Source organism: Mus caroli, unplaced genomic scaffold (assembly GCF_978045245.1).
Source record: "Mus caroli unplaced genomic scaffold, Mus_caroli_1 scaffold_10, whole genome shotgun sequence".
Classification (NCBI taxonomy): Eukaryota; Metazoa; Chordata; class Mammalia; order Rodentia; family Muridae; genus Mus; species Mus caroli.
The window spans coordinates 84,254,413-84,265,545 of record NW_028227265.1 but is presented as its reverse complement, the minus strand read 5'-3'; the positions used below and the strand labels follow the sequence as shown (position 1 = coordinate 84,265,545).

Below are 11,133 nucleotides of genomic sequence, written 5' to 3'. Positions count from 1 at the left end.
TGAGTGTTTTGCCTCCATGTATATTTGTGCACTCCCCCCCCCCACACACACACACACAGGCACACGACTGGTGCTGGTGGAGACCAGAAGAGAGAGTTAGGGGCTGGTGAGATGGCTCAGTAGGTAAGAGCACCCGACTGCTCTTCCGAAGGTCCGAAGTTCAAATCCCAGCAACCACATGTTGGCTCACAACCACCCGTAATGAGACCTGATGCCCTCTTCTGGTGTGTCTGAAGACAGCTACAGTGTACTTACATATAATAAATAATAAATAAATAAGTAAATAATAAATCTTAAAAAAAAAAGAGAGAGAGATTCCCCTGGAGCTGGAGGTGTGTATGATTGTAAACTGCCATGTGAGTGCTGGGAATTGAACCTGGGTCCTCTGGAAGAACAGCCAGTGCTCTGAACCACTGAACCATATAATATCATCTGCAGTGGTGGATAAATAAAAACAAAATCTCTGAATAGTGAGAAAATGGGATTTGAGTGTGGTGGCCTCTGCTAGAACTGTGGCAGAATGGGAAGCCCGGCCTTGGTTGGTTATGTACTTGCACACTTAACTGTACTTGAACTTTGTAGCTGGACACCTCAGCATTCTCCCCATAAGTTACGTCTTAGCCACCCTGGAAACAAGGCCCTCCTCTGTAAGAGCTACGGAACACTCTATATCCTGTTCCACACCCTGCTCACTATCTCAAGCCTAGCACAGGACTATTATAGCACCAACTTCACCTCCTTCCTCCACGCTGGCTTCGCTCTAGGTCTCCTAGTAAACCCCTATGCCCATCTCTAATAAATCCTTTAAGGCCAGGTGGGCTGATGGACACCTCTAATCCCAACTTGGAGGTAGAGTCAGAGTCAGGTGGATCTCTGTGAGTTCCAGGACAGCTTGGTCTACATAGTTCTAAGAGAGCCAGAGCTGTGTAAACAGACACTGTATAAAATGAATCACTGAATGAATGAATCTCTGACTGACTGACTGACTGACTGACTGAATCTTTTTGCTGTAGCCTCCTGTGAGGCTAGACTTACCCACCACCGTTCCCAGCTGTAACAGGAATAATGCTAACACAATGAAAGTTTACGATAACAGTGCATTTAGGGAAAGAGTTGCCTTGTTCCTCCACCCAAAGGGAAGCCTGCTTTTACAGACGCCAGTGAAGTGTGAGCTCCGAGCCAGGCTTGTTGGTACATACCTGCAGTCCCAGCTGGGAGCTGGTGGGATGATTGGGAAGGGTATTATTGTCATTGCTCCAAGCTTTCAGAGTTTAAAGACCCACCCACCTTACTTTCAGCTCCCTCTGCTTTGGGCTTTTGATCGGAGACAAGAGCTCTCAGCTTCCTGCTCTGCCTGCTCTGCCTGCCTTTCCACCTTGAAGCACTCTATCATCCTGGAACTGTGAGGCACATAAACTCCTTTTCCTTATGTCATGTGTGGTCACAGTGCTTTATCACAACAGAAAAGAAACTCATATACCACCATTGCGCCATGGGAGCAAGAGGATGAGCCTGTCTGTGTCTAAAGAAAAGAAAAGAAAAGAAAAGAAAAGAAAAGAAAAGGAAGGGGGAGGGGGAGGGGGAGGGGGAGGGAAGGGAAGGGGAAAGGGAGGAAGCAAGGAAGGAAGGAAAAAGGGAAGGGGAGGGGAGGGGAGGGGAGGGGAGGGGAGGGGAGGGGAGGGGAAGGGGAAGGGGGAGGGAAGGGGAAGGGGAAGGGGAAGGGGGAGGGAAGGGGAAGGGGAAGGAGGGGAAGGGGAAGGAGGGGAAGGGGAAGGAGGGGAAGGGGAGGGGAAGGGGAGGAGAAAGGGAGGGAGGGGAGGGAGGGGAGGGAGGGGAGGGAGGGGAGGGAGGGGAAGGAGGGGAGGGAGGGGAAGGGGAAGGAGGGGAAGGGGAAGGAGGGGAAGGGGAAGGAGGGGAAGGAGGGGAAGGAGGGGAAGGAGGGGAAGAAGGGGAAGGAGGGGAAGAAGGGGAAGGAGGGGAAGAAGGGGAAGGAGGGGAAGAAGGGGAAGGGGAAGAAGGGGAAGGGGAAGAAGGGGAAAGGGAAGAAGGGGAAGGGGAAGGGGGAAGGGGAAGAAGGGGAAGGGGAAGGGGAAGAAAGGGAAGGGGAAAGGGGAAGAAGGGGAAGGGGAAGGGGAAGAAGGGGAAGGGGAAAGGGGAAGAAGGGGAAGGGGAAGGGGAAGAGAAAAGAGAAGAAAAGAAAGTGCAGGCTTGAGTGAGGTGTGGTGGTACCCAATCATAAGTGCAGCTACTTAGAAAGCTGATTCAGGAAGATCATAAATTTGGAGCAAGCCTGGATAATTTGGTAAGACTCCAGTCTCAAAACTTTTAAAAAGCAAGAGTTATGTTGCACAGCAGTATAAGGCACTTGACAAGACCCTGGATTCAATCCCTGGTATAAGAAAGATGCCAGTAAATAAAAAGAAAGCAAGTCTCAGGGATGGAGGGGGAGCTCAGGGTAACAGCATTTGCCTGGCCTGAGTGGGGCCCCGAGTTTGATTTCCTAACACTGAAAAGAGTAAAATAAAAAAGAAACACATTTCCAAAGTTGTTGGAAACTTAACAAGTGCATTAGTTACTTTTCTGTTGCTATGATAAAACACCATGGCCAAGGAAACTCATCAAAGAACTGGTGTGCTCCGGCTTATGGTCCAGAGGGTCAGAGTTCATGATGGGGGTGGGAAAGCCAGGGTGGCAGATCAGGAAGCTGAGAGCTCACTCTGAGACCAAGAGGAGGAGGGAAACAGAGGCGGGTGGGGTGAGAACTGTTAACTCTCAAGGCCACTGACATACGTCCTCTAAGAACTCTATACTTCTAAAGCAGCACCCCCGCCAGGGACCAATTGTTCAAATGCGTGAGCCCAACAGGGACGTGAGAATCCAGACGCCTACCACATGTGCCGTGCTTGGTAATAGGCCATGCCTGAAGGAGAACCCAATGTGCAATGTCAAGTTTCAGTACTTACTGTGTTCACCTTGGAGCTGATGGCCTGGCACCTACAAGCTCCCACGGTGACGCACTCTGTGACACACTCTCACTGGGGAGTGGAGCTAGTGTTTATCTCAGATGACTGAGAATTCCAACTTACTACTTAAAAAAAAAATAAAAGCCCAAACTTCTGGGTTCATTGCAGTTGATCATTAGACCTCGTCATACAGAGACAGAGGAGTTAAGACTATCTATTTGTTATACGCAGTTTAAATTCAACACCTAGAGTTTAAACGGGGGGGGGGGGGGTTGGAATTATGCAAATGATACACTGGCCCCTTCACATTATTTCCTTTCCCTGAACCTACTTTAAGTGGTCTTTTCAATACCTCATTGAAAAACAATTCTTATGTATAAAATATGCAACCCCATTGTGTCTTTAGTCTTAAATACCATCTTAGTTTGAAAAGAGACCAAGGAGCTATGGTGAGAAGCCTCGATGATGACACCTACTCTGTGTTCATCATCCATCTTGCAGAATGGCGTCCCACCAAGAACTTGCCAGTTGCCAGCTATTAGTACAATAGGCCCATCCCATCTTTTCCTTTACTCAGATTGCAGTTTTGCCTTTTGCTTCTGGTGTTTCTAGAAACTAGAGAAAGGATGGTGCATGGTTATTACTGCCTAACAGATGACAGAGCCCAAGAATATCGACTCAGTGATATTCAGTCTATGGTCCCACTATCACTGGGATAGGACAGGCTCTGGACCTCACCTAACACCTCAGAGGGCAAAGACTTAGGGATCTAACAGAAGTTCAACTCCAGGAAGCAAATTCCCCCTTCTGCTTCCCCATCTCTGAGCCTAATGCTTCGAGGCTCAGGTCACGTCCTATCTCCCAGGGCCTCAGCAGACCGGCCTTCCATGTACTAACACTCGGCAGACCGGCCTTCCATGTACTAATACTCAGCCTTCCATGTACTAACACTCAGCCTTCCATGTACTAACACTCGGCAGACCGGCCTTCCATGTACTAACACTCAGCCTTCCATGTACTAACACTCGGCAGACCGGCCTTCCATGTACTAACACTCAGGTAGCAAATGTTACCCTTCTTGCCGGAGTTCTCAGGGGTCAGCGCTTTCTCTGAAAAGGTTCTCAGCAAATCTGAGGTCACAGGGCCCAAGATCCTTTGGTAGCTCAAGCCATAATACCTTTGAGCACTGTGATTCATTTTTATATTTTATTGCTTCAAATGCTTTAAACTATGGGAAATCTTTGGTAAAAATAAAAACAATAAAAGTTTCACAATAACTTTACATCAAGCATTGCACAACAGTGGTCTTCAATACATGTGAGACACAGGAATGTTCAGAATCCTCAGTGAGGAGATTAACTGTACAATATTCTGAGTTTGTCATTTAACAACAAAACTGTTTTCATAAATATTTAAAATATTTCCTATGTTCTTATCACATATGAACATTTGTATTTCAATCAACATGTTGAGCTTTTAAAGTCTGATTTCTATTGCCTACCACAGCATCTGTCCTCCCTCTGACTCTGCTCACTTCAGGTACAGCTAGAGGGAGGCTCGGAAATAAAAATCATATGGTTCTTGTCAGGCCCTCTGTGCAAAAGAGGAAAATGTTTAATGTCTATTTTTACAGACATTTCTCTGGCGGCTGCTCTGTGCGCTCTCAGACTTGACCAGCTTTGAACTGATCCAGGTGAGTCCTCAGCTCAGGGCAGAGCTCTGTCAGCAGCAGCTCCATCAGCACCTGCCCAGAAAGAAAGGCAAACAAGAGGCTGTAAGGGTGTGCTCAAAATGTCTGTCTGTCTGAGAGTTCTGAGATCATCCTCAGTAGACAGGTGGCTCCCGAAAGAAACCAGACTACACAAACCTGATTTATCCCATGCTAGGAGAAACAGCCAATCGCCTGCCACGTTTTATATTGGTACTTATTATTTGGGTTTGCTTTTTTTCTTTATGTTTTGAGACAACATGTCAGGTAGCCCACATGGGCTGCTCTCCACCTCCTGAGTGTGGAGACTGTGGGCACACCCCCCACACCTAGCTGATGTTAATTCTAATCAGAAAAATGAAAAGAAAACAGGTTCTTTTGCTGAAATAACAGAAAGCATGCAGTCATGCAGAGCTGTGAACTCAGATGCCACCAGACAGCGACTATCTGCCGAGCACTGCCGCACCCTCTTCATACCCTCAAGTCAAATGAGAGGACAGACAGGACGATACATAAAAAACAGGCTCAGGGCTAAAAGTAATTCAGAAGGTGACGTTATCCCAATGTGCAAACAAAAATATATAATCTAATAAAGAGTCCTCGGGGCGGGGGCCATTTACTCACATAGAGCAGGTGCTTGTTGGCCTTTGTCTCTTGCAGTGCCTTGAATATTTTTATTATACCATGGCGGGCATTTTGCTGTCCGACGAGGCTCTGAAGTGTATCTGGGGAAAGAAACATGTCCTGTTGTACTGCTGAGGGCTGGACTCAGGGCTGTGAACATTCTAGGTATATTTGTTAATTTGTTACCTTCTGCTGCCTGGGGTAAAAGACCCTTGCTAAGCAGCGTAGGGAGAAAGGATTTATTCTGGCTCCCACAGCACTTGGAGCCCGCATAGGCTGATGATGCTGAGAGCAGCAGAGGCCGGTGCTCAGCCCACTCTCTCCTTCAGAAGAGGACCTCACCCCATGGAAGGGCACAGCTGACACTCAAGGTGGGTCTCCCTCCCCCAATTAACCTAATCCAGACAATCTCCCAAAGGCATGCCCAGAGGCCACAGTTTGACTCCAGTGATTCTAGTTCCTGTCAGGCTGACAATGCCAGGCATCATGCTGGCAAGTGTTTTGTATCCTGAGATCTGAAAAAACTGTTTCTGTCCTCAAGTGCTACTGTACAACACAGAAAGTAAAGCATGTGGCCTGACTGACATAACAGGCTAGTCCTCTTGAACGTTTACAACAATAGTTTTAGATTTTTTTTTTAAATGAAGAACATTTTTGAAGAAAATGAAGAACATTTTTGAAGAAAATTTTAGCATTTGCTACTTACTACTTGTTTTAGTAATTAAAATATTTGTTTGTTTTAAAAGCACCTTTCTAAAGTTTCCTGGAAAACTTTAGCCTGATCTCTAAAGCGTCAAGTATGATCTTAGCTCTAACCATTTCTGAAAGGTTTCTGTGACGGTTTTTCTGGATCTCTGAGCAGGTGGTGAGAAGCAGTCTCCTGGGGGATGCTGAGAAGCCTCTCAGTGCACACTCTCAGACCCGTGTGTCGGTGCACACTCTCAGACTGTGTGTCTGTGCACACTCTCACACCCGTGTGTTGGTACACACTTTCAGACTGTGTGTCGGTGCACACTCTCAGACCCGTGTGTTGGTGCACACTCTCAGACTGTGTGTCGGTGCACACTCTCAGACTGTGTGTCAGTGCACACTCTCAGACTGTGTGTCGGTACACACTCTCAGACTGTGTGTCAGTACACACTCTCAGACCCGTGTGTCGGTGCACACTCTCAGACCTGTGTCAGTGCACACTCTCAGACCCGTGTGTCGGTGCACACTCTCAGACCCGTGTGTCGGTGCACACTCTCAGACCCGTGTGTCGGTGCACACTCTCAGACCCGTGTGTCGGTTCACACTCTCAGACCCGTGTGTCGGTGCACACTCTCAGACCTGTGTCAGTGCACACTCTCAGACCCGTGTGTCGGTGCACACTCTCAGACCCGTGTGTCGGTGCACACTCTCAGACCCGTGTGTCGGTTCACACTCTCAGACCCGTGTGTCGGTGCACACTCTCAGACCTGTGTCAGTGCACACTCTCAGACCCGTGTGTCGGTACACACTCTCAGACTGTGTGTCAGTACACACTCTCAGACTGTGTGTCAGTACACACTCTCAGACCCGTGTGTCGGTGCACACTCTCAGACCTGTGTCAGTGCACACTCTCAGACCCGTGTGTCGGTGCACACTCTCAGACCTGTGTCAGTGCACACTCTCAGACCCGTGTGTCGGTGCACACTCTCAGACCCGTGTGTCGGTGCACACTCTCAGACCCGTGTGTCGGTACACACTCTCAGACCCGTGTGTCGGTTCACACTCTCAGACCCGTGTGTCGGTGCACACTCTCAGACCCGTGTGTCGGTACACACTCTCAGACCCGTGTGTTGGTGCACACTCTCAGACTGTGTCAAGCCGAGGCCTCACCTGGAATGTTCTCAAGCAGCTTCTGCTGTGCTCTCTGCTTCGTCTCCTGACTCTGTGCTACGCTTCGGACTCTTGTCGGAGGTGCCAGCTTCCCGTTTGGCCAAAAGGCATCCCGGAAAGCACTGATGTAGTAAACCAGCATCTGCTCGCTGGAGATCCAGCTCACCGTGTCGCGGATTTGCCTTGGAAGAGATAAGTATTGCTTGCTGAAGTTTTTAAAACTGTATACTGTGTTCTCAGAAGGCATTTGTCAATGGGTGGGTTAGGATACAGCCTGAGCTGAACGTCTGATGAATAACCTATTTCATAACTGTGGTGGCGAAAGTTAGTGTTCGGTCAGGCAAAACTGGATGACCAACTCGGTCCTGGGGCTGCGTTAACATTATTTTCTTTTTCTTTCTTCCTTTTTTATTTGAGAATTTCATACATACATAGAATATGGGATTCACATTTCCTATGGCATCTGCTTTTTCCAAATGTTTGCCTTCCAATCAGTACAGACAAGAAAAGAAGACTGAGATTTGTCTGAGGATTTAACTCCCCCTGTACATTAATTATTTCTCCATGACCCTTATAAATTCGAAGTATGAACCCACTTCTTGAGACAGATGACAAGGAAACTTCCTTGGGCCCCTAAAGTCCTAAAGGAGAGCCATACTTTTTTTTACTGGCCGTCCTAGAGTGACTGCAGCAGAGAGTCCTGGGGAAAAAATATTCTGACCCAGAGAGAGCGGCAGGGAGCAAGGACGCCTTTCAAAGGTCCAGCACTACAAGTCAACTGCAAAGGGTCACGGGCATGAAGCCTGGGCTGGGCACACTCGACCGGCACAGATGTGCAGAAATAGCTTTTACCTAGACGAGACTTCTCTACAGTCCTACACAGATCAAACTTTAACCAGTCCCGTAGCAACACACAAGTCAACACAGTTCAAAGGGCCCAGACGTAGCTGTCAGGCTGGAAAGGAAAAGGATCGCTCGCCCTAGGTTACCAGGCCCAGAAGCCCCATAAATCAGAAGCGTTAACCAATCCCAACAGCAATCCGAGAGCTCTGCAGGAGCCCATGTCGCAGTCAGATGTTTAAGAGTAAGCAAGGGTTTTGGGGACATCTCCCTCTGAATGCATGTCCAGATCACTGCATACACAGCGGGCAGTTAATTTTGAAAAAGGATTAAACTCTGAGTCAAACTGAGACGTTACCTGTTTCACAGTGAAAAACTAAACACGACCAAATATGGTGCAATTCAAATCTAGACAAAGAAAATCACTTATCTGTTTAAAAGGACTTATGTCTTAAAAGTAATGGCCAACTTCCTGTCTGTTTTCCTGAGAACACTAAAGCTCTCTATGCTGGCAACAGCACGCTTTGGTTTCTGTAGTTCTGTTTTGGGTTAACTACTTGCACTCCATGAAGAAATTTCTATCTGTGACTGGACATTAGGCCACTCTTAGGAAAGATCAGTGCCTAAGTCTTTTCTTTGATCAGCCAAAAGCTTTTGAAGCAAATAAAGTCTGTGAGACCAAGGTGGCCTCAAGACAAGAGGCTGACAAACACTATGACTGGAATTTTATGATGTGCTGGCCTCCGTGGATGGCAAACAGCATGTGCCAGAGGTTCTACAGTCCCTGCCACGCAGCAAGCCCACTGGCACGATCAACCTCAAAGATTCCTGCAAGAGGCTCCTCAGGCTCCAGGCAATAACTCTCCACTCCCAGCTGCTCATTTTGTAAGCAGGAGCTACTGTCAGTAGAGGAACATGGAAGAGCACATGACTGGTTGAAACTGACAAGGAAAATACATTCACAAGCTCAAGTATGAGGGGCAAGAGGGCACCTGGGGATTTCTTTATCTAAAACCTGTCAATTCTAATCAAGTTTTCCCAAGATAAAAAATACACTAAATGGGCTCTTCTTCCAATCCAAGGACACTAAATTTAATAAGCAAGCCTCTGACAGATAACCTGAACTATTTTTTTCTTAAATTTAGAAATAAAACAGAAGTAAATGTTTGCTGTGACCACCAGGAATAGGTATAAATCAACAACAAAAAAGTAAGCTCTTGTTATAGTATTTCCTGAAAGAACTGTATAAGCTTACACAATACAACTGTCATTAACATCTCACCAATGCTCAACAGTAAATTATTCTCTTGGAAAACCAATACTTTCACCTCAAAACTTACTTTACTGTATACAAACTGGTTTACTTTTTAAATGCTTAGACATTCACTCACACCTCTATTCTGCAGAAAACCCTAATGATAGCCTCTTGAAGTTATTTTATTTTGGATAGTTAAAGAACCTGACAGTGGTAGCACAGAGATAACATGAACAGGGCGAGGCCACTGGACAAGAAGCCAGGTTAGCTCTACAGAACAGCACAGGGCGAGCTCAGGAAGCCACGCTGCCGTCTCTTCATTTATCTCCAGCCACTGAGATGGGAGCCGCACTGATCTCTGAAGTTACCTCTGACTGCTGTGGAAGGCGTGCGCCCCCAGCTGTGAGCAACATCAATAGCTTCTTAGTAAGAAATGGTGGCTGACCATTGAGTTCTCATGAAGACCAGAGCTTTGTGAGTGAACGCCAAATGTGGAACACTTTATGGACGGCTCCAAACTGTCCTATAGGAGATTGCTTATGCAAATGTATTATGTGAATGGATACTGCAGTGCAGTTTAGACACAGCCCTCCACACATGAAGAATTGACATGCTACTACAACTCTCAAAGTGAATGCTGGAACTAGCTCAAATGTCTGTCATCTGTTCACCATGCATGTGCTTCCTCACAGGCCTCAGCACTGTATCAGGATCAAAAGACAAAGGAAGGACACTTCTACTTAAATCTGTCCATAAGGCTGCCGTACTGTAAGGCAATTCAATATGCAGACAAAGGGGAATGGTAATTTGGAACAACTCACTTGTTGATGGTTCTTCCAAACGTGACCTGAACAAGAGCGATTAATGTTCTTCGCACCCATTTAAACACTAAAATATAAGACAGAAGAAAACATTTATCTCAGGATATTACAAGCGTCCCAGTTTCACAGCTCAACAAGGCATACAATCTTGTCCTTTGATTCGGTCTGAATCTACGTATTGATCACAGGCCCCACTCTCTGGAGCATACTCCTGCTCAGGAGACTCTGACCAAGGTTTCATTTTTCAGTAGGCAAATGAAGAGGTGAGAGTTAAGAGGATTCCCCCTGCCCCCTTTTTCTTCTGCCTACAGAAGAGCTGAAATAACACTTTACTTCCCAGGCCCTGGGCTGCTGATTGCATGGCTGGTTACCACAGCAGACAGCGCAGTTCCTGTTGTAGATTTCTGCTTCCAATTTTCTAACAAAGAATTCTCAGGAGAAATGTCTGTATTCAAATGTTGACAGACATTAGCAAATGTGAATAAAGTGATGCCCTGAGTGCTCCCTTGGAGTGCTCTAGTCTGTTCAACACACTGTACTGTAATATCTCATGTGCTTAAATGGGGGCAAGAGATGAGAAGTTTAAAACCAGAGTCCTGAATAATATGTGAATTCTTTTCCTGCAACACCTTCCAGAGCAGCTGGGCATACATCACCTTGCTGAACCTCAGGCCCCTCACCTGGAAGAGGATGAGATTAAAGTGGGCCTGTATTACTCTGTCCCTGTGGGGTTTGATAGCTATGCCCCCCCCCATAGACCCACGTGTTTGAATGCTTAGCCCATAGGGAGTAGCACTTTTAGGAGGTGTGGCTTGTTGGAGAAGGTGTGGCTTTGCTAGAGGAAGTACAACACTGTGGAAGCAGGCTTGAGGTATCCTATGCTCAAGCAGTGTGACACACAGTTTCCTGCTGCCTACAGATCAAGATATAGAACTCTCAGCTCCTTCTCCAGTACCGTGTCTACTTGTGTGCCACCATGCTTCCCATCAGGATGATAACAGAGTGTGCCTCTGACCTGTACGCCAGCCCCAATTAAATGTTTCCCTTTAGAGGAGCTGCTTT

The 11,133-nt window shown here is 47.0% G+C and overlaps 1 protein-coding gene across 1 annotated transcript in view; it reads right to left on the bottom strand.

The window, feature by feature from the left end:
- Positions 1-4,155: 4,155 nt before the first annotated feature.
- Snx25 (sorting nexin 25) overlaps positions 4,156-11,133 on the bottom strand; it is a 116,834-nt gene continuing 109,856 nt past the window's right edge. The window contains exons 16-19 of the mRNA XM_021169438.3: positions 10,072-10,138; positions 7,156-7,337; positions 5,296-5,396; positions 4,156-4,707 (exon numbers count right to left, since the gene is read on the bottom strand). Coding sequence (XP_021025097.2) covers positions 4,627-4,707; positions 5,296-5,396; positions 7,156-7,337; positions 10,072-10,138 — 431 coding nt within the window. The 3' untranslated portion in view covers positions 4,156-4,626. The remainder of the gene's footprint in view (positions 4,708-5,295; positions 5,397-7,155; positions 7,338-10,071; positions 10,139-11,133) is intronic.